Raw genomic sequence first — 27249 nt, 5'->3', positions numbered from 1 at the left:
GGGCGTGGTCTTTTCTTTTTTCAACACGTCATCGCATGACGTCTAATTCACGCGGCCGTCACATATTCGCACGAGGAAACTTGTTATCAACCTTTAAAGGGTATTTAAACGCGCCCAAAGAAACAGTACATACTATTTTATGTTTTGGGCGTTTCGTTTTTAAATAACCAAGTGGAAAATGGCCACTTTTGAGTCTCTCGGACTGCATGAGTGGTTGATTCAGCAATGTAAGCAGATGGGCATCAGCCGACCGACAGCTGTACAGGAGAAGTGCATTCCTGCCATATTGGAGGGTAAAGATATCTGCTTAGCATGAATGTAAAACCAATGAAAACAACTGTTTTCAACAACTATGTTATTAATAAACTACGTTTATTAATAAGGTTTACGTAGATAGTAATACGCGAGCATATATGCCCTGACGCTACAATCCAACCTTTTCTAAACAACAAAAACGTTTATTCTTGGTTTGATATTAATATTATTATTAGCTAGTAACTCTGAAGGAGGGTGATGTTTTTGTCACAACATACATGACAGTTATCATTATGCATATATATTTCCATTATTACATTTACAAAGCTGTTGTTGTTTTTAGATCACCTAGTTATTTGGCTGTTATCTTTTGTGATCAGAAAGATCATGTTTATTATGAATAACCTTATTGATGAATACTATACATGGGAATATTATATGGTGCCTAATATATCTGTTGCATCTGTATCATGATAGGATGTACTTGTGTACAAAAATGTGTACATTATTGAGACAATCTTCCCTTTCATTTACAGTTGACTATCTGCAGAATGCTCCAACTCTTTTTAGACCCCTTAAATTCAGAACTAATGTGACTGGTGGAATTGAAAGTGTTAATCAAGTGTGATTGTGATTTTTTTTTTTTTCTTCCTGTCATCGGGGGTCATATTGAATGAAACTGAGTTGTTGTTAGTTAGTTTGTTTGTTTCTTAATTTGCTTAAGCTGAGTTCTGTCTTTCACAGGTCGGGATTGTATGGGCTGTGCAAAAACTGGAAGTGGAAAAACGGCAGCATTTGTTCTCCCAGTGCTGCAGAAGTTATCTGAGGACCCTTATGGTGTTTTCTGCCTGGTGTTAACACCCACCAGGTTTACTTATTTACTTTTTTGATTGTTATATCCTGAACATTCATAGCTTTTTATTTATTTTTTATTTTGCATATAGATATTTCAAGAAAATGAAATAACTTTGGATTAATTTTTGTCTGTTTTCTATCCAGAGAGCTTGCTTACCAGATCGCAGAACAGTTCAGAGCATTAGGAAAGCCCTTAGGCTTAAAGGACTGTATCATTGTGGGAGGAATGGGTAAGATAATATTCCTCCTTTCTGAGAGCCTACTCTATTCTGATTGGTCAGATGGCCCAGTCTGGTGTGATTGGTCTACCACATACAACTCATGTCAGAAGTGAAACACCCATTGTCATATCTGAATTTTGTCTCTGGAGGCTTCCTCAACACTTAAACACACAGTGGTACGAACAGTAATGATGGCGTCGGTTTTACCATATACATTAGAGCCCGACTCCTCATCCTTTGGAATTGCATGCAGTGGATTTGCTTTCGCAGCATATAAAATATCGTCTTCTCAACATCTCGACAACACAAACCAACCTCTTCCAGACTTCAGCTACAGCTAAAGTGTTTGAGGGCGGGTCAAAGCAGATTATGTTGGAAGGCTATAGGCTGACATTATGCAAATTTGCTACAAACCTACATAGGTTAAAAATACTGATGACTTGTTCTAGGCAGTTCAGAATTTGTTCTTTGGCAGACAATAACTCTTTACTCATTTATCTTGCACTTTATTCTTTGAAACTTTGCAGACCTTTTACTTTCACAAACTACTATATTACACACTACATGAAAGGTAATATCCAAAAAAATATGTCTTCAAGAGAGATTGAATATTTTTTTATTCAATTAGACATGGTCACTCAGGGTTTGGAGTTGTCGAAAAAGCCACATGTTGTTGTTGCCACTCCGGGACGACTTGCTGATCACATCCGAAGCTCTGACACAGTTAACCTGAACAGAATCCAATTTCTAGTAAGATTCATATATATGCATTTTCTAATGATTGTTTTATCTACCTACATTTTTAAGATAGTTTGTTTTTAAGCCATTTTTATGCAATTGTTTGTTTCTCTGCAGATCCTGGATGAAGCTGACCGTCTGTTAGAGCAGGGCTGCACCGATTTCACTAAAGATCTAGAGGTCATTTTTAGCGCGGTGCCCGCAAAACGCCAGACGCTGCTGTTCAGTGCCACGCTCACAGACACGCTGCAGCAGTTGCAGAGCATCGCCATGAACAGGCCCTTCTTCTGGGAGCACAAATCAGAGTAAGTCATGTTCAAAAGTGTGTTAGGAGAATATTAAAAGATGTAAAGCAGAGAAGAATATTGCTCCCTAGCACTTTAGAGTGAAACCTGCTGGTTTGTAAATCCGATGGTTCACCATCAGTAGCTGGTATGGGTGAAAATGTTTTCACCAAGTAAAGCAAAACTAGAAATGGTACAAGACCAGTGGTGGACAATAACAAAGTAGTTTTACTTTGTTTCTGTACTTGAGTAAATTTTTCAAGAATCTGTACTTTCTTGAGTATGAGTAGGAGTATTTTTTGTTGTTGTGGAAACTGTTACTTCATTACATTCCAAAGCATGATATTGTACTTGTTACTCCACTACATTTTGTGTGTGTGTGTGTGTGTGTGTGTGTGTGTGTGTGTGTGTGTGTGTGTACATGCATATACAGTGCTTCACTGTTCCACATTTAATGTTACAGCATTATTCAAAAATGGATTTAAATTCATTATTTCCCTCAAAAGTCTACACACAATGCCTACCCTATTATGAAAACATGAAAGAAGTTTGTTTGAAATCTTTACAAATGTTCTTTACAAATCTTTACATGAATCAACAGCAAAAAAAAAAAATCATAAAAGTATTCACAGCCTTTGCACAATACTTTGTTGAAGCACCTTTTGGCACCAGTTACAGCATCAAGTCTTTTTGAGTATGATGCTGCAAGCATGGCACACCTATTTTTGGGCAGTTTCTCCCATTCTTCTTCGCAGGACCTTTCAAGCTCAATCAGGATGTATGGAGAGTGTCAGTGCACAGTCATTTTCTAATCTCTCCAGAGATATTCACTCGTCGGGTTCAAGTCTGGACTCTGGCTGGGCCACTCAAGGACATTCACAGAGTTGTCCCAGAGCCACTTCTTCGGGTCATTGTTCTTAGGGTCATTGTCATGTTGGAAGATGAACCTTCACCACAGTCTAAGCTCTGAGGTCCAGAACGTTCTGAAGCAGGTTTTCATCAAGGATGCCTCTGTACATTGCTGCATTCATCTTTCCCTCAATCCTGAATAGTCTCCCAGTTCCTGCTGCTGATTAACATCCCCACAGCATGATGCTGCCACCACCATACTTTACTCTAGGGATTGTATTGGCCAGTGCCTAGTTTCCTCCAGAGATGTCCACACTTGCCATTCAGGCCAAAAAGTTCAATCTTTGTTTCATCAGACCAGAGAAATTTGTTTGTCATGTTCGGAGACTCCTTCAGGTGCCTTTTGGCAAACTCCAGGTGGCCTGTCGTGTCTTTTACTGAGGAGTGGCTTCTTCCTGGCCACTCTACCATACAGGCCTAATTGGTGGAGTGCTGCAGAAATGATTGTTCTTCTGGAGGGTTCTCCTCTCAACAGAGAAATGCTGGAGCTCTGTCAGAGTGGCCAACAAGTTCTTGGTCACCTCCTTGACTATGATCCTTCTCCCCCGATTGCTCAGTTTGGCTGGGTGGCCATCCCTAGGTAGAGTTGGAGGCCACTGTGCTCAGTGGGACCTTCAATGCTGCAGACATTTCTGTACACTTCCACGTGTCTGTGCCTCGATACAATCTTGTCTCTGAGGTCTACAGACAATTCCTTGACTTTATGGCTTGGTTTGTACTCTGACATGCACTGTTAACTGTGGGACCTTATAGACAGGTGTGTGCCTTTCCAAATCATGTCAATTCAACCGAAATAACCACCAGTGGATTCCAATCACGTTGTAGAAACATCTCAAACATCTCAAGGAAACAGGATGCACCTGAAGTCAATTTGTTTCATGGGATTTTATTTTTAATAAATTTGCAAAGATTTCAAACTAATTTCTTTCACGTTGTCATTATGGGGTATTGTTTGTAGAATTTAATACATTTTGGAATAAAAGTTAAGCACTTTGAATACTTTCCAGATGCACTGTTAGTGTGTATATATACACTTTATGATAAAACACTGGATTAGATTAATATTAAATTACTGGATTAGTGTTAGTGTTATCTCCTGTGGCCAGGTTATGGCCAGGTTATGTTGTAATGTAGGCAGTTACGTCATCAGTCAGTGGAAACATTGGCTCATTCAGAGATGTTCATAGATACACCAACACTATTTAGGTGAACGAGGGTTGCCATAGGCATTAAAAGTGTTCTGACAAAGGCCTGATATAAATTTTTATTTGAAATTGCTCTCTCTCAGTGTGCAGACAGTAGAAGAACTGGATCAGAGATTCATCCTCACACCTGAGAAAGTCAAAGATGCGTACTTGGTCCATCTCATCCAAAAGTTCCAGGATGAACATGATGATTGGTCTATCATAATATTCACCAACACCTGCAAGTAAGTTTTCAGTTCCTGAAAAAAAAAATACAGGGTTAATCAGTGGTGCTTGTTAAAGCAGATTCCTACTATTCAACTTTAAATCATATGTATGTTCAGTGGGCATGAATGCTACCTCAAAAATTGGCATCTTGTTGAGGAGCTTTTCTAAGCAGTTTGATTTAGCGTTGTACCTGGGAGACAACTTTTATAGACTTATACTTAAAGGAGGAAACTGAGTCATATCTAAGGGGCTCTTTTGAATTGGGCCACTAATAAACCATCTGAACTATAAATATTCTAGCAATTGCCCAGATTGCCCAAGCAGTATGTTTGCAATTTTGCACAGGCAAGCAAGCACCTCACATTTTCAAAAGAAAACGTAAAAATCTGTTAATTGATGATGTTGTGGCATTCCAGGAACTGTCAAATACTCACAATGATGCTACGTGAATTCAATTTCCCAACCATCTCTCTGCACTCAATGATGAAGCAGGTAAGTGACGCATTACGTAGTTAAAATTGATTCTCTCAGTGCTTAATGTCTACTAATGGCTTTTATTTTCTTCCCCTTTCAGAAACAGCGTTTTGCCAACCTTGCAAGGTTCAAGTCCAATGTCTTTAAAATTCTCATAGCCACAGATGTTGCTGCCAGGTACAGAGCAAATATTTCTCAACACACCTCACCATTGATTATAATATCTTTGCCATTTTCTAATTTATTCCACTTTGTGTTTTTATGTTTTTGTTCTGTTCTTATTTTAAGGGGTTTAGATATTCCTACAGTGCAAGTTGTTATTAATCACAACACACCAGGTTTGCCAAAAATCTACATTCACAGAGTGGGACGAACCGCTCGAGCTGGTGAGTTTATCTTTTTTTTTACTATTATTTATATATATATAAAAAAATTGCTAGTAGAAGTTTCTGAATGGCTGGTAACTTAAATTTAGTAGCTACATTGGGTGCTGAGTTAAAAGCTAATGTTAAACCCTAAATATAATATAAAATAATTGAGCTGGCTGTTTTAATTTTTTTATACTGTTGTGTGAGGTCAACTAATGATGTTCGTGTGGTTTTTACATTCAAAAACATCATAACCAATAAGTAATAGGCTATTTTCTACACTGGTTTTGAAGCTCTCTACTAAACTCTGGGCAAAAACAATTTTGATGGGCGTGCTGCACTGGAGACTTGGAAATAAACGGCTAGGATTGGTTAAGATTTGCATATTTAATGAGAGATTGAGGGAGAAGCGGTAACCGGAATGAGTTTCTCGATCACAGGGCTCGTAAACGTCTTTATCACACAAACACAATGATTTATTTCTCATCCACCCATGATTGTTTGGAATATTATTTCTGTATTACACAGCGCACACGATCGGTCGATATAAGCGCAAACCATGCGCACACTGCCCTTCAAATGTCAAGTCGAGAAAAAAACAACACAGATCAAGAATGGAATATTATGATATTCATCGGCCTGACGGGCTTTCCAAGCATGGTCCATACGTGTCTGAGTCCAGTGTGCTAAAGGTATACACACATAATCAAAACGATCTATGACAATGCAGTTTTTCTCACCATAAGTGTGTTGCACCATTCCTGTCGAATCCAAATCTACAACCAGGAATAGGGCAATATCTTGCTATCTTCCTCAGCATGTTTATTGTTGTTCACCAACTAGCACAAGGCGATCAGCTCCATGAGTCAGTGGGCGAGGCTACTGGATTAGACGTGCTGTAGAGGTGTGTTTCGTAGCGCTATGATGTAAAAATAAAGCACAAGATCGTTTGCTGGGCCTGGTGTCTATAAAAGCTTTTCTTTGACTAACAAGGAAGTTTTCAACTCTGAAACTTAGAGGATATTTTTATATTACCATGACCTTTTATATATCAAAAGCTCAAGGGAAAGTTCTCAATTCATCACCACTTTAAATGTATTTCCATATTACCATGAACTTCCAAACTATAAACAAAGTTAATCAAATGTCTAAAAGCGACAACTTAATATGCATAATAAAACAGCAGGAGTGTTTTTACAAACAGTGGGTCAGATATTGTATTAGTGTTAATCAATTCAAAGTGACAAATGGATTTGTTCAAAAGTACATTGAGTTTGACTGGACACGACTTTCAGCATCAGCAGCAAAACATTTGAAAGTCTTTATACTAAATTTAAAAGCTGATATGTTTTATAGACCTGATTTCACAGACAGGGCTTAGATTAAGCCAGGATTTGGCCTTAGTTTAATTAGGATATTTAAATAGCTTTATAAATATGCCTTAGAAAATAATATTACTGGCTTGCATCATGACACAAAACAATGGTACTGACATATTTTAAGATATGTCAGTGCAAATTGCATTAAACAGGAGGTTAGTGTTCTAACTCTGCTTGAATATATGGTCAGTTGGATTGTATTATTTGCTTTAAGAGAACTGCAGCAGCCAGAAGACCTGCTGCCCATTTTACGGTTGTGAATGTGACCCACCAGTTGGAAAACTACGGTCCTAAAATACATAATCCCTGACATGACATAACACCTGCTATGGTGGCTGTACACTTGCTTCATTGTGCTGCATGGTTATAAATTAAGAAAAAATTGTGGTTTGGATACAAAGCTGAACCATTGAAAACTGCGTTGCATATTTTGATGCAGCAGGAGTAGATCTAATTGGATTTCTGTAACACAAATCCAAATTAAGGACTGAACCATGTTTTATAATGTCCTCTTCCTGTTGTCCAGGCCGAAATGGTGTGTCAGTCACTCTAGTCACACAGTATGACATCCACCTCATCAATGCCATCGAGGAACAGATCCGTAAGTTCACAACTAAAACTGCTTTTCTCATTCAGAGAGCACTTTATTCTAGAATCTAATTTTGTTAAAAGCACTGCAAAGGCAAGTAATAGTAATAGTCTTTCTGGGAAACTACTTGCTGTAAGAGTACATTTATGATTACCATTTTATGTGTTTAGAGGAGAAACTGAAGGAGTTTCCTGTTGAAGAGAAAGAGGTGTTGAAAATCCTCACCCAAGTCAACGTAACAAGACGACAGTGTGAAATTGTGAGAGAAGACTTTAAATATACGTATATATTTTATATATAAAAAACAATACAAATCTTACAATATTGTCATTTCTATTATAGAGACTGGAGTCCACTGATTTTGATGAGAAAAAGAAGATAAACAAAAGGAAGCAGATGATCCTGGAGGGGAAAGTGAGTTGTTTTATTCTAAATGTATGCTTTTAACATATTACACTATTAGAAAAAATAATTAAATTATATAAATAGCATTTTTGTCTAGTTTTGGTAACAGAATGACTTTTTTTTTTTTTTTTTTTTTTGTCGTCCCAACCTTGTTTTATATCAATCACAGGATCCAGATTTGGAAGAAAAAAGGAGAAATGAACTAGACAAGATCAGCAGAAAGAAGAAGAAACTGAAAGGAAAATTTCAAGAAAGCCTCCAGAACAAAAAGGAAAAGAAAAAACACAATGCAAAAACGACAGCTTTAGACTCTTGAAGTGATATTGTCTACTTGTGTGTATATAAAATAAACCAAGTGTATAAAATAATAGCTGTGATCAATATTTCAAAATAAACTGCATTTTATGAACTGTTGAGTGTTATCCTAAATAAATATTATACATTAATACACTAATATTGCAGTAAATATCATGATATTTTCATGATATAACTTAAATATTGTTGTCGTGACCATAGGGTCGTGACATTGGTGGCCTTTTATTTTGACAACTTCCGCTTTCACCTGGAAGTACAACAGTAAATGGTGCGCTAACCACCTTGTGTTGAAAAGATTTCCAACAAATATTCGTGATTGAAGACATCAGCCGATTAAAATTTACAGGAGGTTATAAAGACTGACTAGTCGTTCAGCTGACATGGTAAGCTAACGTATATAAATTTATAGACTAGTCAAATTGAACCACTGTTTATTAGAGAAGTTGTAGCTCAGTTTGCCGGTCTAACGTACATTTTCGAGCGCGTCTTGATGTTGTTTCGTATCTAAACGAACTAGCTTTGCGGACCTTGTTTTAATTATTTATTTATTGACTTAAATAATATACGTTACATACCCGGCTGATTGATATATTTTAGATCAGTAACTTCCTACAGACACATGCGATGCACTTGAGTAACGTTAGTCAAGTCAACAATTTGTTTTTTCAATGCCGACAAAATACCATTCAGTGTCAGCCAAAGAGAAGCACACATTTTCTGAACTGAATATAACACTTTTATATTACACCATGTACTCGCATTACTAAGACATAGTTATGTACAAAGATGAATATTGCATGTCCACTCCCATACGAATGTAGTAAGTTAGCCATTTTTGGGGAGGTGGATTGATTGCTAAAAATATAATTATCATAAGTAGATTTTGGAAATTACACAAGAAAAACGGTCTAAACTCGTATAAATCTAGTCTAATTGCTCAGCTCTTTATATTTAACTAAAATGTCTAAGATTTTAAATTTCAGCTTTTCAGCAATAACCTTTCAGCATTGAAGGTGCCTTTCCTGATATGTACGCTGCCCATGGCATCATACCATCATAGATGCAGGCTTTTGAACTGAGCGCTCATAACAACTTGGGTTGTCCTTGTCCTCTTTAGTCCGGGTGACATGGCATCCTTTCTTCTTTCGGCTTTTCCCTTCAGGGGGAGCAGCGAATCATCTGCCTCCATCCAGTCCTATCCTCTTCTCTCAGACCAACTACCTTCATGTCCTCCTTCACTACATCCATAAACCTCCTCTTTGGTCTTCCTCTTGACCTCCTGCCTGGCAGCCCTAACCTCAGCATCCTTTTACCAATATATTCACTCTCCCTCCTCTGAACATGTCCAAACCATCTCCGCCTGGCCTCTCTAACTTTGTCTCCAAAACATCTCACATGTGCTGTCCTCTAATGTACTCATTCCTGATCCTATCCATCCTCATCACTCCCAAAGAGAACCTCAACATCTTCAGCTCTGCTACCTCTAGCTCTTCCTCCTGTCTTTCCCTCAGTGCAACTGTCTCCAAACCATACAACATCACTAGTCACCACGCTGGTCTCACTACTGTCCTGTACACCTTTCCTTTCATTTTTGCTGGTACTCTTTTATCACAAAACATACCTGACACTTTTCTCCACCCATTCCAACCTGCCTGCACATGCTTCTTCACCTCTTTTCCACTCTCCCCATTGCTCTGGACTGTTGACCCTAAGTACTTAAACTCCTGCACTTTCTTTACCTCTTCTCCCTGTAACCTCACTGTTCCACTTGGTTCTCTCTCATTCACACACATGTATTCTGTCTTGCTGCGACTAACCTTTATTCCTCTTTTCTCCAGAGCAAACCTCCACCTCTCTAGACTTTCTTCCACCTGCTGTACCACTCTAACGTACTTCTCTGCCACTCCAGACCTCCTTATACAATACCACAGCTCCTCTCTTGGCACTCTGTCATATGCTTTCTCTAAATCTACAAAGACACAATGCAGCTCTTTGTGACCCTCTCTGTACTTCTCTATTATTCTCAAAGCAAATAATGTATCTGTAGTGCTCTTTCTTGGCATGAAACCATACAGCTGCTCACAAATGTCCACTTCTCCTCTTAGCCTTGCTTCCACTACTCTTTTCCACAACTTCATTGTATGGCTCATCAGCTTAATACCTCTGTAGTTTCCACAGCTCTGCAGATCTCCCTTGTTCTTAAAAATCGGCAACAAAACATTCCATTCCTCAGGCATCCTCTCACTCTCTGAAACCTTGTTGAACAACTTAGTTAAAAACTCTCCTGCTATTTCCACACCTCCACTGGTATGTCATCAGGACCATAGACCGTAAAAAAATATGGACGTCTCGACATCATCCGTTTCCACTTGGCAGATTTGAAGCTTTCAGGCGGCCTTGCACGGTGCGGACATCTTGGGACCGAGTCTGCGCAGTAGCGATTTCGGGACCGGAGTTGCGCAGTAGAGCGCAGGAAGTACAGCTGCGATATCAAAAGCCCGCGCACACTCTCGCAGATGCAGAACAATTAATTATGTTGGTGTGAAATAAACAGTTATGGAAATGTAGAAATTAAAGCTAAAGCTCCAATCTGCTCCCAAAAATTTCGAAAAAAGTCCGTTAGTGCCTCAGTGACAACTTCACTCAGAGAAGCCGTCAGTCTCAGCTGTCAATCATGACGTCACACTCCCCGTTTTTATAGCATCAAATAACTAACTCAAACTAAACTTATTTTTAAAACGAACACCTGAAATGAAATCATCGTGATGATAACTGCCTTCAGTGACATAAACTAACTTTCGGGAAAAAAATTTGAAGTGCAATTTTATTATTTAGTTTGCCTCGCGTCCATTAGAAATCACAGAGGGGCGGCTATACTGGGACCGGCCACCGGGGGGCGATCGAGGCGCGAAAGCTTCAGTAAATGAGAGGGAGACTGCAGGCTTAAACAGGACCAATTGCCTTTCTTCATCCTCTTCAAAGCTCTCCTAACTTCACCCTTGTATGTACTTTCTACTTCCTGGTCAACAATATTTGCCTCTACAACTCTTCTCGCCATCATTTTCCTCATTCATCAGTTCCTCAAAGTACTCCTTCCATCTTCTCCTCACCCTCCTGTCACCTATCAAAACATTTACATCTCTATCTTTAATCACTCTAACCTGCTGCACATCCTTTCCATCTCTATCCCTCTGCCTCGCCAACCGTTACACATCCCTCTCACCTTCATTAATATCTAACATTGCATACATATCCTCATACGCTTTCTTTTTGGCCTTTGTCACCTCTATCTTAACCTCACGTTGCATCACCCAATATTCCTTTCTACTTTCCTTTGTCCTCTCACTGTCCCACTTCTTCCTAGCTAACCTCTTCCTCTGGATACTCTCCTGGACTTCCTCATTCCACCACCAAGTTTCCTTGTCTTCTTTCCTCCTTCCAGAGGCACCTAGCACCTTTCTACCTGTCTCCCTGATCACTTTGGCTGTAGTAGTCCAGTCATCTGGAAGCCCATCCTGACCACCTAAAGCTTGTCTCAACTCCTCCCTGAAAACCACACAGCACTCTTCCTTTTCCAACTTCCACTTTGTCTTCTGCTCTGCCTCTACTCTCTTCATCTTCCTCCCATCATCTTATGAGTCATCTTATACACCACCATCCTATGCTGCCTAGCTACACTCTCACCTACCACCGCTTTACCATCGCTAATTTCCTTCAGATTACAGCGTCTGACCACAGGATAGTTTTCCACTTTGCCACAGTACATTTTAAATTAGATTTAGCCCAGAGAAAACACCTGCGCTTCTGTATCATGTTTAGATATGGCTTCTTTTTTGACCTATAGAGTTTTAGCCGGCAACAGCGAATAGCACGGTGGATTGTGTTCACCAACAATGTTTTCCGGAAGTATTCCTGAGCCCATGTTGTGATTGTGATTACAGTAGCATTCCTGTATGTGGTGCAGTGCCATCTAAGGGCCTGAAGATCACGGGCATCCAGTATGGTTTTCAGGCCTTGACCCTTACGCACAGAGATTGTTCCAGATTTTCTGAATCTTTGAATGATATTATGCACTGTAGATGATTACTTCAAACTCTTTGCAATTTTTTTCTGAGAAACTCCTTTCTGTTATTGCTCCAATATTTTTTGCCGCAGCATTGGGGGAATTGGTGATCCTCTGCCCATCTTGACTTCTGAGAGACACTGCCACTCTGAGAGGCTCTCTTTATACCCAATCATGTTGCCAATTGATTTAATAAGTTGCAAATTGGTCCTCCAGCAGTTCCTGGTGTACATTTAACTTTTCCGGCCTCTTATTGCTACCTGTCCCAACTTTTTTGGAATGTGTAGCTTTCGTAAAATTCAAAATGAGCCAACATTTGGCATGACATTTCAAAATCTCACTTTCAACTTTTTATATTTTATCTATATTCTATTGGAAATAAAATATAAGTTTATGAGATTTGTAAATTATTGCATTTTTTTTTTTTTTTTTACAATTTGTACAGTGTCCCAACTTTTTTGGAATCGGGTTTGTAATTTATGAGGTTCAAATACTTAGTTTCAATTAATTAAAAAACAAATCACAAATTAAATTCACGTGACAGAACTGTTAAGCTAAGATTTTTTTGTTTCATGTTGTGAAGCTCATTTAAGATTTGTATGGTCACTAATTGTTCAGCAAACAAAGGTGCTTTAGCCTATTTATTAATAAAGTACACACACACACACCCAAGCTAGTCAGGGGAGTTGTGGGGCATGACAGGCCACAGGCAGCTCCGATAAGAAGATATTGGTGCTGTGCAGTATTTTTGCTGCATTAAAGTAGCGTTCATACTTTATTAGGGAATTATTTCACAACACTTATTACATAGCCCACACATTGGAAAAATACATTCAACTTTTAGCATACAACATACATTCAGGTTTGGATTCAAATTATTGGTTGTCATTACTTAAAAGAACTGGTAAAAAAAACGGACTTAAATTGTGGGCCTTTGGCAGTACCCACCTATGTGCATGATATATATGTCAGCTCTTGCCCTTTCAGAATGCAATATTTGGACACTTTTGAAATGCTTACTCAGTAATCGTGAGAAACAACTCTGCATTTAGAGCAAGAGTTTTAATTTGCTTTTAAAATGTTTTTATAGTCATTGATTCATCACTTTTAGTTGCTCATTTGATGTCTTCTCTCCTAGCTCCCGTTATCTTTGCTGAAGACAGCACAGAACCACCCGATGGTGAGTATGAGACAACTTGCATTATATGCGCTGAGTTGAACCTCCTTGAATAATATTATGTTCCATTGTCTATGCTGTTTTGGAATACAGTACAGTATCAATACCATAGTACATGTATAGTGATCATTCAGTACAAAGGTAGTCCACAAGTAATTTTCTCATTCATTTTCTTCATTTAGAGAAAAAAAATTGTTATTACCAATATTGTATAGTACATTCCAGACAACTTTCAAGATTATTTTTTTTTAAGTATTTAACTTCTGTAGACAGTCAAACTGTAAATGTGATTCAGCCGAGATTAAAAAAGTGCACAGTGGAAAAACTACACGACCCATAATCCTACAAAAACCACCACTAACCAGAAATGTCACTGTTACCATGGGAATGGAAATTCTAGCACTGCATGGGTCATCCACTCCCGTTAAGCATTGGAAATGACGAAATGCCTCCCAAAACTCTTAATCAGCTGATGTATTTGAATATTTGACAATAAGCAGCTATATTGTTTTTAGATATGTTCAAGTCAAAAGTTTTGTATCAGAGTTTGTGATTGTTTTTGGTGATTCTAGTTGGTTTAGGCCCCGTCCACACGGAGATGCGTTTAGCTGTATACGTATAAATTTTTTACCGTATCAGCATTTCGTCCTCACGGATCCGGCGTTTTAGAAGCATGCATCCGATATTTTTCGAAACCGGGTCCCAAAGTGGGTAAATCTGAAGACGATCATCTTCCGTTTTCGTGTGTACAGCGAATCCGTATATTTTCTGAAATGGTGATGTCATCACACTACGTCCAGCACGGTGAAAGAGGTAAGGGATACAACTACGGGCACTGGGCATGCGCACATCAATATCGCGTCATTTAATTAACGTATCTGCATTATTGTAAGGGTATGTTTTGGGTTGGGGTAGGTGTAGGCATTAATAAAACACATCTGTTAAGCAGCAAATGTATTTATTGTTATTTTATTGTGAGATTTTGCCTCACCTCCGACCACTGCTATACCCCTGCTAGCCACAACTCTTCTTCTCTGTTTTTAGTGTCTTTCTGTGGCAGAATTACAGCGCCACACACTGGCCTGGCATTCAAACTACATCGTTTTTAGTCCGTTTTTGTAATCTCGTGTGGACGCAGATATTTCTTGAAACGAGGGGGAAAAAAGATTGGATTGGGAAAGCGCTGGCTTCGTGTGGACAGGGCCTTAGTTAAAGACTAAGGGTAAATGTACCTTTTAAGCTCAAGTACCCATTACGCACACTACTATCTTTAAGCTCAGATTATAAAAAGAAAAAAATATTTATCATCCTACTTGATGTCTTAACCAACTGATGTGTTTGTTGGTATACCTCCTGTAATTTCAAGCTAATCAGACCATTGCACAATGAGATATGGTTATTCATGTGCTCACACTGTCTGGTGGCCATTTTGAAAGCTGCCTGATAATGTCACCAGAAGAGTAGCCCCTTAAAGGGTTAGTTCAACCAAAACAAAACAAAAATCTCAGTAATTACTTACCTCATGTTGTTTGACACCCATAAAACCTTTGTTCATCTTCGGAACACAAAGATATTTTTGTTAAAAACCGATGGCTCAGAAAGGCCTCCATTGGCCACAATGTCATTTCCTCTCTCAAGACCCATAAAAGGTACTAAAGATGTTGTTAAAAAGTCCCTCTCACTACAGTGGTTTTACAATAATATGAAGCGACGAGAATAGTTTTTGTGCCCAAAAAAAACCCTAAATAACAACTTCTATAGTGATGGCTGATTTCAAAACACTGCTTCATAAAGCTTCGATTTGTTTTGAATCAGTGTATCGAATCAGCGGTTCGGATCACCAAAGTCGTGTGATTTCAGCTGTTTGACGCACGATCCGAATAATGAACCGATACACTAATTCATATCAATTTTTAAAGATTTTAAATTATTGTGTGGTGAATTTAAAGGTGATTTCAATAAGAAATGTATAATTTCATAGATTTTTTTTTATTTTTTATAATAGCTGTTCATATTCAAATATGTATAAACCTAATACATGACCTAGATATTTAGCAAATTGTCCTTTTAAATGTATACATTTTACATGTATTCATTTAAAAAAATGTATGCTGTTCCAAAAAAGCTCAGTGCGCTCCCTTTTAAGCTCATCCGCACTGAAAGTCTATGTAAATACTTCGTAAAAAGCCTTTTAAATATTAACTTATGGTTGTCACTTCAAGTTAATCTTTATAAAAATGTCAATTTTAATTTAAAAATGTTGTTTAAAGAGAATCCCCCCCCCAATAAATAAATAAAATAAAAATAAATTGTGAGCTTAATTGGAACATGGGTGTGCTTAAAGGGTTCAAACATGTACCCATTGAGCATAGCCAGACTTTTTGCATTTAATGATGTATATCTTAATTTAAATGCTTTTGTCATTTAAAATAAAATGAAATATTATTGTGTGAGAGAGTAATCTTTTATTTTAACACAACTTCTTGTACTCAAACTTCTTGAGTACAAAAGCTTCTTGTACCCTGTGCACTAAAATGTCTCATTGTAGATTTTGGTGAGCTTATTAGGTATGTTTACCCTAACTATTTATTGAAAAAAAAAAATTAAATGCCGATGGTGAAAGTGAGAAAAAGAACCCTGAAAACTAAGTATTCAGTTTTATGCTCTACCACCATGTTACATTTAAAAATAAAACCAACTAACATAAATACAGAGAAATGGCCATTAATAACTTTAGCTGTTTGTTAATTTATTCTGCTTTTGTTTTCAGCTGGTGGAGTTAAAGAATGGTGAGACGTACAATGGCCATCTGGTCAGCTGTGACAACTGGATGAACATCAACTTGAGAGAAGTTATTTGTACCTCACGGGTAAATAAAACCTCATTCCTCAAGATGAAGGTTTCTTTGAATATTATTGATTGAGTGATTATGGCATATCCTGAAATGCCTGCTCTGATTTGCAGGATGGAGATAAATTTTGGAGGATGCCGGAATGCTACATCAGAGGAAGCACTATTAAATACTTACGAATCCCTGATGAGATCATAGATATGGTGAAAGAGGAAGTCGTTTCAAAGGGACGTGGCCGAGGAGGTATGCAGCAGAACAAGCCACAGGGAAAAGGCAGAGGAGGTGGACCTGGAAGAGGTGGTGGAGCTGGCAGAGGTAAGACAGATTTCAAAGCCTTTGTTAAAGAAATAGTGAGACAAAATAGTCAAAAATGTTGGGTGAGTTTTAACATTGCAGTCATAATTTTTGAAATGCATATACACTAGTGATGCTCAGATCATGGTTATATATGTAAAAAAAAAAAAAAAAAGTATTGCAGGCAAATGAGATCATATATGATGTGTTGATTTTAGTAAAGAGACAGAACTCTCATTTCACAGTAAAATGCAACATATGCATGTCATTCTTTTACCTTTGTTTTCAACAAATCAAGGAAAACATGGCTTGATCACCTCCTAGTGGCCATTGCATAAAACACAAAGGAAAAGATGATTTATATATACAGGTGCTGGTCATATAATTGGAATATCATCAAAAAGTTGATTTATTTCACTAATTCCATTCAAAAAGTGAAACTTGTTTATTTTATTAATTCATTACACACCGACTCATATATTTCAAATGTTTATTTATTTTAAGTTTTATGATTATAACTGACAACTAAGGAAAATCCCACATTCAGTATCTCAGAAAATTAAAATATATCTTTAGACCAATACAAAGAAAGGATTTTAAGAAATGATGGCCAACTAAAAGTATGAACATGAAAAGTATAAGCATGTACAGCACTCAATGCTTAGTTGAGACTCTTTTGCCTGAATTTGCCTGCAGCAATGCGGCGTGGCATGGAATCGATCAGTCTGTGGCACCGCTCAGGTGTTATGAGAGCCCAGGTTGCTCTGATAGTGGCCTTCAGCTCTTTTGCATTGTTGGGTCTGGAATATCGCATCTTCCTCCTTCACAATACCCCATAGACCCCCAAACTCGTTGGCCAATTAAGAACAGGGATACCATGGTCCTTCAACCAGGTACTGGTTGCTTTGGCACTGTGTGCAGGTGCCAAGTCCTGTTGGAAAATGAAATCTGCATCTCCACAAAGTTTTCAGCAGCAGGAAGCATGTAGTGCTCTAAAACTTCCTGGTATACGTCTGCTTTGACATTGGACCTCAGAAAACAGTGGACAAACACCAGCAGTTGACATCACTGCACCCCAAACCATCACTGACTGTGGAAACTTTACACTGGACCTCAAGCAGCGTGGATTGTGTGCCTCTCCCCCCCCTCCTCTAGATTCTGTGACCTTGATTTCTAAAGGAAATGCTAAATTTACTTTCATCAGAGAATATACCTTTGGACCACTCAGCAGCACTCCAGTCCTTTTAGGCTTTAGCCCAGGCGAGTCGCTTCTGACGCTGTCTGTTGTTCAAGAGTGGCTTGACAAGAGGAATGTGACAGCTGAAACACATGTCTTGCATACGTCTGTGACTAGTGGTTCTTGAAGCACTGACTCCAGCTGCAGTCCATTCTGTGTGAATCTCCACCACATTTTTTAATTGGTTTTGTTTCACAATCCACTCTAGTGTGCGGTTATCCCTATTGCTTGTACACTTTTTTTCTACCACATCTTTTCCTCCCTTCGCCTCTCTATTAATGCGTTTGGACACAGAGGTCTGTGAACAGCCAGCCTCTTTTGCAATGACCTTTTGTCACAATTTGAGTCTTTGAGTCACAATTTTAAATTTAAACAAATTAATTTACACAAAATATAAATGAAAAATGGATATCAATCTTTTTAAAAAAAGTTTCTTGAATTATGCTGTATATTGATTAACCTCCTTAAGTTTAACTAATTAGTTCATTATCAGATAAAATAAAGATGGAATCAGTATATGCAGTCACTAAATTACAGTCAGATATTTTAAAGGTTGTAGTGAGGCAAGACAAGACTGAAGAATGATTCAAGAATATATATTTGTCATTTTTGCAATCATAACAACATCACCAAAAAGACCCCTTTTTTCATCAGTTTCTGCACAGACTGAATGGCTGTATATCGCTTCTGACGCTGTCTGTTGTTCAAGAGTGGCTTGACAAGAGGAATGTGACAGCTGAAACACATGTCTTGCATACGTCTGTGACTAGTGGTTCTTGAAGCACTGACTCCAGCTGCAGTCCATTCTGTGTGAATCTCCACCACATTTTTTAATTGGTTTTGTTTCACAATCCACTCTAGTGTGCGGTTATCCCTATTGCTTGTACACTTTTTTTCTACCACATCTTTTCCTCCCTTCGCCTCTCTATTAATGCGTTTGGACACAGAGGTCTGTGAACAGCCAGCCTCTTTTGCAATGACCTTTTGTGTCTTGCCCTCCTTGTGCAAGGTGTCAATGGCCTTCTTTTGGACAACTGTCAAGTCAGCAGTCTTCCTCATGATAGTGTAGCCTATAGAACTAGACTGAGAGACCATTTAAAGGCCTTTGCAGGTTTTGAGTTAATTTGCTAATTAGAGTGTGGCACCAGTTGTCTTCAATATTGAACCTTTTCACAATATTCTTATCTTCTGAGATACTGAATTTAGTATTTTCTTTTGTTGTCGGTTGTAATCATCAAAATTAAAAGAAATAAACATTTTAACTATATCAATCTGCGTGTAATGAATTAATATAATAGACAAGTTTCACTTTTTGAATGGAATTCGTGAAATAAATCAACTTTTTGATGATATTCCAATTATATGACCAGCACCTGTGTATACACACACACACACACACAATGATTTATTTTAACAGTAGATTCGGGTGACGTTAGAGCTTATTCACACATCTCTAAAACAGTTGACAGACATTTTATTTTATTTTTTAGGTATTTTTGGTGGCCGTGGCAGAGGAATGCAAGGAACCGGTCGTGGACAGCAACAAGACAAAAAGCCTGGAAAACCACAAGGTGTCAAAAATCAAAACTAATTATAAAACAGATTCTTCCCTTATGTGTAGGTTTAGCAGTGTTTCCACCGCAGGAACTTTCCCCAGGAACTAGGGACTTTGGGGTGGTACTCGATCTAAATAAAGTTCTGGGTAAAAAGGTTCCCCTCAAAACGGCCTTGCTTGCGAGGTAGTACGGGTGTTTCGGGGGTGTGAACTTGAGTTCACGCAGCATTTTATTTCAACCTAAAAGTATGTTGCGGTGCGAGCAGTAAGAGTTGTTTACTATTCAAATTAACAATGGAGTTTAAAAAATACTACATTATCTGACGACTAGGTTCAGGACGAAATCTAGTGGGAACTGCAAAGACTCATGCGCAGTGCTACATCACCGGAATAATCTTCACGGTACTTTAGATGGAAGCGCAAACAGCAACTGGTCTGAGAAGTAGTATATTCCTGCACAACGGAGCCTGCAGTTTCAGGACTGCAATTCTAGGACCCTCGTTTTTTTTGTGTGACAGCGCCACCTACAGAACTGGATGATATAGCGGTGTGCTGCAGTTTCAGGACCTCAGTTCTACAACCCCAGGTGGTTTAGTTAGTAGCCTACATAGTATCAAGATATTTAATCTCAGGAGTATATTTTATGTGATTTTTTTTTATTTATTTTATTTTTTTATTCAAAATACATCAGAGGTTAATTACAAAGTGTGTAATACCTGCTTTGAGTCACAATTTTAAATTTAAACAAATTAATTTACACAAAATATAAATGAAAAATGGATATCAATCTTTTTAAAAAAAGTTTCTTGAATTATGCTGTATATTGATTAACCTCCTTAAGTTTAACTAATTAGTTCATTATCAGATAAAATAAAGATGGAATCAGTATATGCAGTCACTAAATTACAGTCAGATATTTTAAAGGTTGTAGTGAGGCAAGACAAGACTGAAGAATGATTCAAGAATATATATTTGTCATTTTTGCAATCATAACAACATCACCAAAAAGACCCCTTTTTTCATCAGTTTCTGCACAGACTGAATGGCTGTATATATATATATATATATATATATATATATATATATATATATATATATATATATATATATATATATATATATATATATATATATGATTAAACACTTGTGCACTGTTGGAGTTGTAAAGTGAGAAAGCCAAACAGAATATTAATGTTACTCATGTCTAATTCCAAACTCCAAATTTGTAAGTATATAAGAGCAATACCCACCAATTGAGACCATGGTACAGTTAAAGCTGCATAAAGCATGAGGCAACTATTGTAAACATTTCCTATATACCTTACTTAGCTAAATGGATGACGACTGACAGTCATTATACTAATCTGGTGAACATGGTCATTTTGATAAATGAGCCAAGGCACAAAATGAACTGTAGATGATAACATAAAAACATTAATAAAAAACTGTTATAAAACCCAGAAAATATAAAAATAAAGTTTTATAACTTTATAAAGTTATAAAAACCCAGCAAGTGTTACAGAAACAAATATACAAATATATATTGTTATAGCCTAATACCCTCTATTTTGAAGCACTCCATCAGAAGAAGACACCACCACTTTCTAATGAAAAGAATGTCCATCTGAAAGATGTGTGACAATGACAGATACTATATTAGCATATACTTGTCAAAAAAAAACAAAAAAACACTGAGACTTTACCATTAGCATGAAAATCCCAGTCATTTCCACAGATGGCGTGGCAATCCCTAAAAGCAAAAAAAAAGGTAACATACATGTCAAAAGCCATTGCCATCTCGGTTACATTATGATATGCAGAATGGAATATAATAATTGTTTGGAGTAGCTAAATATGCATTTGTTAATCACTGCAATATTATCCCGTCTTTTCAGTCCAACTCCAAAGATAACAAAAAAAAACATTTGTGCAAGATTCATACAGAAAAACAAAAAAATATTAAAGGATTAACTTGAATATTTTTAATCCTTCGCAGCAAAAATATATCAGTACAGGCTATAAGAACGTAGCCAAAGTATAAATGGCTGAACATGTCAAACATTATGCATCATTTAGACTAATATTGTAGTGCAACCAGGCAGTCAGTGCAGTTTTGTGAAAATATTTTATTCTTAACTTTGGTAAAACAATTAGTATTCAGCAAGTTTCCCCACTAATACAGTAAGCTACAGGTAAATCGTACACACCCTTAAACCAACATGCATTTGTCATCTTTTTAAGTTTAATTAATGTGCTGGCTAGATGTAGCCTGACGTGGTCATACTCAACTCTAGTCAGAATATGAGTCTGAAACTGCTCCATTGGGCTGTGATTATGGGGCGTTTTAACCGAACCAGGAAACACATCAATTGGATAGACCTACAACCAATCAGAGCAACGAAGTGACGCATTGTGAAATGTCAACAGACAGAGTTCAACTTGCACTGTGTTGCCAAGTCCGCGTTTTTTTCCGCCGGTTGTTTTCTATGTCCGCGGGTTGAAGCGACTATTATGTGATGTATAGACCCATGAGTGCGAATTTTAGCAGGCAACCTTGCCAAAATAACAAACATTTTACCCCCCAAACACCATTTTCCCCCCCGGAGAACCCCCCGAGAAGCTATTGTTTAGGGCAAGTAGTTGGCGGGTTTTTTTGTAAAAACTTAGCAAACCCGTCTGCACGAACGCTGAAATCAGGCTGGAATACACGATCTTTGCCGGTGTTGTAAAAAAATAACATAATTTAATGATACACAGAGTACTTACCCAACATGATCATCATTTCTGAGAGAAATTGTGAAGGTGAATGCATATACAAACAAGCTCTCCGTTTGGATTCAAACTAATATAATCCAAGCCCCTCTGATGACGTGCATGATTACGTTACTGTTGATCATCTGTCCATCGTCTAAAGCCCGCCCCGATGATTTCATTGGTCCGAACAGTTTCTATGGAGCAATGCCAGATCGAACTGCCCGACCTAAAAATGTTGTGGGTGGGGCTAAGTTCAGCTGGCATTCAGGCTAGATGCATTATAGTCATTAAAAATCAAAAAGGATTTAATAAATCATGGCCACGCCATGATCAAGAACATCATAGTAATTAATAAAGCTAGCACACAAATTCTTAATTCGTGTGAATGAATTATTAATTCATAGTTAGCAGCTCACTTTAGTACATTTTTTTTTTTTGTTTAAACGTTATAGGATAAAACTTTATTGAATATTGGTACTCACAGTCTGATCGGTGTCCATCTTAAATTAGTGTTTTGGTGATTCAATTCGGTAGGTGGTGCTGTCACATAAAACAAGGCTCCTAAAACTGCGGTCTTAGAACTAGGGTCCTGAAACTGCAGCCTCCGGTTGTGCAGGAATAATACCCTTCTCGGTCTGAGGGGAAAAAAGTTCCTGGGACAAATTGTTCCGGGTAATTTCGGTGGAAACAGGGCTTCAGTACAAGTTTTACTTCCTTCAGGCCAGGGTTCCTCTAACTCAACCTAATTAAACACGCCGTCCTGTGATTTTTCTAGCGATCCTGAATTAGCTTACATTTACAATTATGTATTTGGCAGACGCTTTTATCCAAAGCGACTTACATAGCATTGTAAGGTACACATTTTTTGTCAGCTTGATTAGCTTGCTCAGGTGTATTTGATCAGGGTTGGAGCTAAACTTAGACAGTGGCCCTCCAGAGCCCCTTTCACACTGCGATTCCGGCAAATACACGGATAATGCGACCCGGCATTTGTTCCCGGGCCGCTAGATTTGGTCCATTCACACTGCCAGTGAAATACACACTCACAACCCGTAACGGTCCCAGATCGAGTTGACACGTGACATCCTGATGTGACTTATAATGGCGAGCGATCTCCGCTTCAGTGCGGATAGTAAGGAGCTCCGTGGTTTCTACTTGTGTCCAGTTTGCACGTTTCTGCTTGTTTAATTTTAGTTTCTTTTGTATACGAACACTCTCTGCGTTTAAAACACCGACTAGCTCTTCAGGCACTGCAGGGTTGTATTATTGAAAAAAACAAGCTCTAGGAGTCGCACGATAACTACGTACATGTTGCGGCATTAGTTTTGGCTTTTGTTCACACAATGCTCGTCCCGGGTCGAACCCCGCAATGTTACTAGGTCCCAGACACGGGTTCAATTCCGGGACGTGGTTGCTTTCACACAGAAGGTGACCCGGCAATGTTCCGGGAATATTGCGGGTCCGACGTGCAGTGTAAAAGGGGCTCTTGACTGAGTTTGAGGAACCCTGCTTTAGACACAAGAGCACCTTTTCAGGTCTTCTGATGTTCATACGTTAATATCATGATTATCTCTTAGAGACTCATTTACAAGCCTCAGTTTATGTTCAGTTTTCAACTGTTCCGTTTAATGTAAAAGCCTTTAATAGAAACAAATTAAAGAACCTTTGTCATTTCTGATAAAATATCTGATACTCTGTCATCTACTTTCTCAGTTTGATCATCAACCAAAAAGAGTGAGTTTAATTTGAAATGGACGTCCTGGATCTCCGAAGATTTTAATTTGGACAAGTTGATGTAAAGACTTTTCCCTTTTCTTTAAATTGTTTTTATTTTCTGTTCTCTCACATTTTGGTGCATGTTTTCACATTTGCTCTTAAGGTTTTTTTTGTAGCTGTTTTTTTTTTTTAAATACAACCATGGTGTAACTTAACTTGTGCACTTGTGAATAAACATTTTTTGTTAAATATTGCAATTGCTGTAAATATGTTTGTGAACACTCCATTACACCTAAGCAAATGGAAACAAGTTGCATGTATTAAAACATTTCTTGAAATTCCATTTTCATGTTGACTTCCCAAAAAATTGTCAATTTCTTTGGCTTAGTTTTGGAGATCTCTTTAGATGGGTAAAAAGACACCTATTATTTTAGGAAGCCAACATAAAAATGTCTTGCCAAGAATTATGTTAAACTGAGATTAGCAGAATGTTTTTTTCAGGGTTACCACACTTTTTGAATTATGAATTCATATGAATATTTCCATTCACTTGTGATTTTAGTGGATACGGATTTTTAAAGGTGAATTTCACATCTGATATTGAATTATTCATGTGAATCACGTCTTTTTTTTTTTGACTGAGTCAATTCAAAAATCTGATCTCTCTAATCAGACGCTAGCAATTTTTTTTTTGACTAATGCATATAATCATATTTTATTAATTTATATTACTATTTACAGCATCCCTTGCTGTTATGACATTAATCTTATGACAGTCCTTGCTTCGGTTTGTCAGCATGCAGATGTTTGAATTCCCAGAATGACTGTGCTCCATAGGAATCTTGTTGTAATGAAAAGTGCTGCATCAAGTCGAACACATCTAATGTATTTGTTGCACGTGACATATCCGTCAACCCATCAATCTCCAAACCATGTATCCTCTAGGGTCACTGGGTTTGCTGGAGCCTATCCAAGCGTCTCAAGCTACAGGTGGAACATTGACCCTGGAAAGATGGCAGTCTATCACAGGGCTCGCGCACACACATTCACACCTACAGACAGTTTAGGGTCTCCAATTTACTTATGTCTTTGGATTGTGGAGAAACCTGGAGCACTCAAGAGGAAACTCATGGTAACAGAGTGAACATTTAACCTCCACACAAAAAGGCTCAGCACTGCTTCCCACTGAGCCAGCCCTTTTTAAATAACGGAATTAAATTATTTTTGTTTTTATTTTATTATTAATCAAATTAACAGATTAATCCTTAGTCAAAATAATATGTAGTTGCAGCAGTATACTGACCTAGCTTAAAGTAAAACAACAAAAACAAAGTTTGCTTACAATTTAATTAGAATCTTAAATTAATTCGAATTTGTTTTATAATTGGATTTAGATGAGGATCTGATCTCAATGGAGGAAGGAGCGACATCTTTTCTTCTGTATTTTGATGTTCATCTGAGTGAAACAGTCTATTGGAAACCAAAAATGTTGGATTGGGACTTAATTTTATGCATCAATATTTGATTTGATGCTGAACTATTTAAATTATTTTGGGCAAATAAGGACTGAAATGTGAGGAATAGATGTGAAAATCTGGAACCAATTGTTTTTTTTTGGATTTCGCCCTGGATTTGGCCTACCCAAATTGACACACATAGATAGATAGATAGATAGATAGATATCAAATGAATCTGAAGGGAGGACCAGAGTAATTTAGTGTAAATACATTACTTTGTCTAAAACAAATGCCAAAGTGAGGCATATCTTCAGAAAGAAGAGAATAAGCTTTCAAATGGCGCCACGACATCATAGCTCCTCCACATACATTTTAAATTGAAAGTATATACATGACGATGTCATTCTGGACCCTGTACAGGGTCCGTGGATTTTAAGTGGTTAAGCAGGTTACACAAATCACTTTTTGGTGAATATAGGCTAAATCAGTCTGCACCTTATAACAAAAATTATAAGGAAATAAGTACATATTTGGGTTGTGTAATGTTATAATATAATTACATTAATCGCATATTAAGATAACCCATGTGTAGCATTTCATAATGAAGTCAGACAAGTTTCCATCTGTTCCTTTTTGTGAGTTGAAATGTGTGCAAAGGATTGGGGGTGATTTAAGGATGCGAAGAACACGTTTGGGATGTCTCATTTCTTATTTGTGCATCCTCGCTTTCATTATTCACGTCTTAGCTCCACTTCCTTTGGATGTGAGGGAAGTATGCCTCTGTATCCTCGCTGACCTTTCTCACTCCTCGTTCCTAACCTCCTTGTGGTACAATTGAGATGTCCTTCAAGATGGTTGAGTTTGATTGTTTTCCAGGTCACGGCCTTGAGGAGCGAGGAAACGAGTAAGCATCAATTTGAGTATTGAGAAGCACCCTTGATGCATCCTTCAAAATAAGGTGAATGAAGCATGCGAAAGGAAGGCTGCCTTCTAAGGATCCTTCAAATTGAGACGTCTTCAGCAACGCTTGATGATGTGGCAGCTAAGAAATGCAGCCTTACTAGGATGCAGCCTTCTGTTTTGTTTGAGAAGCACACTATGACAACTGATTAAGCCTTCATTCAAGAGTAGAAGTGCTGCTATTTTTATATATAATACATCTATAAATGTTAAAACTTTAATTCCCTCATCGGTAGCTTTCCAATTAAACAGCATTGGAAGTTATTAAATTTACACCAGGGGTGCTTCTCAGTTCTTATTTGTGCATCCTCGTTTCCTTTCTTCGCATCTTAGCATCACCCCTTCAGGATGTGAGGGATGCATGCAAGGAAAATTCACGAGGATGGAGGAATTGAATCAAGTGAAATTATAGATCCTTGCTCCCTTTAATGTGATAGCGTCACTTCCAAGCATCGTCAATTAATTGTATGCTACTGCACCGCTGGATTTAGCTTATGTTATAATAGTTTCAATCTCCACAAAATACCACGTTTGTATTTTCTTAAATATTACTAGTTATTATTAACAGTTAATTATTCCCAATTTTTAACTGTTTTTCTTGCATATTACAGTTTGTAATACTATGCAGTATTACATTCTGCAACTGTTCTACAGTTGTTGTAATTTGTGTCTTGTAGGCTACATGTAAACAATAATGATAATTATAATAATAATAATTAAAGCTGCTATCTAACTTTTTTTTGTGTTCAAGATGTACCAAAATTATATAATTAGAATGTACAACATGAATCCATTTCCCAAACCGTCTTACCGTTAATCATTATGGTACGCTTATGTGTTTATATTGGGACTATTTCCGACTGGTCTGGTAGGAACCGCTGTGGAGGAGCACAGTCCCTGACTCGCCATGGACATAAAAAGAGAGAAGTAGCTCCGGCTGTAATGTTCTTCCGCAAGACACATGCTGTCCTGTTTATTAAC

General features: G+C 37.7%; 2 protein-coding genes across 3 annotated transcripts; both read left to right on the top strand.

The window, feature by feature from the left end:
• The first annotated feature begins 41 nt into the window (after positions 1-41).
• Positions 42-8297, top strand: ddx49 (DEAD (Asp-Glu-Ala-Asp) box polypeptide 49). The gene is made up of 13 exons (XM_067431636.1): positions 42-293; positions 1000-1123; positions 1255-1340; positions 1960-2081; positions 2187-2374; positions 4551-4691; positions 5091-5166; positions 5249-5325; positions 5437-5534; positions 7422-7496; positions 7655-7743; positions 7827-7898; positions 8059-8297. The coding sequence occupies exons 1-13, from the start codon at positions 179-181 to the stop codon at positions 8203-8205; spliced, it is 1410 nt and encodes a 469-aa protein (XP_067287737.1). The 5' UTR covers positions 42-178; the 3' UTR covers positions 8206-8297.
• A 137-nt stretch (positions 8298-8434) lies between these two features.
• lsm4 (LSM4 homolog, U6 small nuclear RNA and mRNA degradation associated) lies at positions 8435-24108 on the top strand. Of its 2 annotated transcripts, XM_067431723.1 has the most exons (6): positions 8435-8587; positions 13406-13447; positions 16215-16313; positions 16409-16610; positions 19317-19397; positions 23849-24108. In XM_067431723.1, the coding sequence occupies exons 1-6, from the start codon at positions 8585-8587 to the stop codon at positions 23851-23853; spliced, it is 432 nt and encodes a 143-aa protein (XP_067287824.1). In that variant the 5' UTR covers positions 8435-8584; the 3' UTR covers positions 23854-24108. The 2 variants fall into 2 exon arrangements, with proteins under 2 accessions (XP_067287824.1, XP_067287823.1); XM_067431722.1 differs by lacking the exon at positions 23849-24108 and having other exon boundaries at positions 19317-19417.
• The last annotated feature ends 3141 nt before the right edge of the window (positions 24109-27249 follow it).

Source organism: Pseudorasbora parva, chromosome 22 (genome assembly GCF_024679245.1).
Source record: "Pseudorasbora parva isolate DD20220531a chromosome 22, ASM2467924v1, whole genome shotgun sequence".
In the NCBI taxonomy this organism is placed as follows: domain Eukaryota; kingdom Metazoa; phylum Chordata; class Actinopteri; order Cypriniformes; family Gobionidae; genus Pseudorasbora; species Pseudorasbora parva.
The sequence above is the reverse complement of the archived record's forward strand: the minus strand, read 5'-3'. Positions and strand labels throughout refer to the sequence as shown.

Coding starts and splice junctions, on each gene's coding strand:
- ddx49 (XM_067431636.1), top strand. CDS start 179: ATGGCCACTTTTGAGTCTCTCGGACTGCATGAGTGGTTGATTCAGCAA. Junction 294..999: donor CATTCCTGCCATATTGGAGG/GTAAAGATATCT, acceptor TGTCTTTCACAG/GTCGGGATTGTATGGGCTGT. Junction 1,341..1,959: donor TATCATTGTGGGAGGAATGG/GTAAGATAATAT, acceptor TTATTCAATTAG/ACATGGTCACTCAGGGTTTG.
- lsm4 (XM_067431722.1), top strand. Junction 16,314..16,408: donor AAGTTATTTGTACCTCACGG/GTAAATAAAACC, acceptor TCTGATTTGCAG/GATGGAGATAAATTTTGGAG. Junction 16,611..19,316: donor AGGTGGTGGAGCTGGCAGAG/GTAAGACAGATT, acceptor TTTATTTTTTAG/GTATTTTTGGTGGCCGTGGC.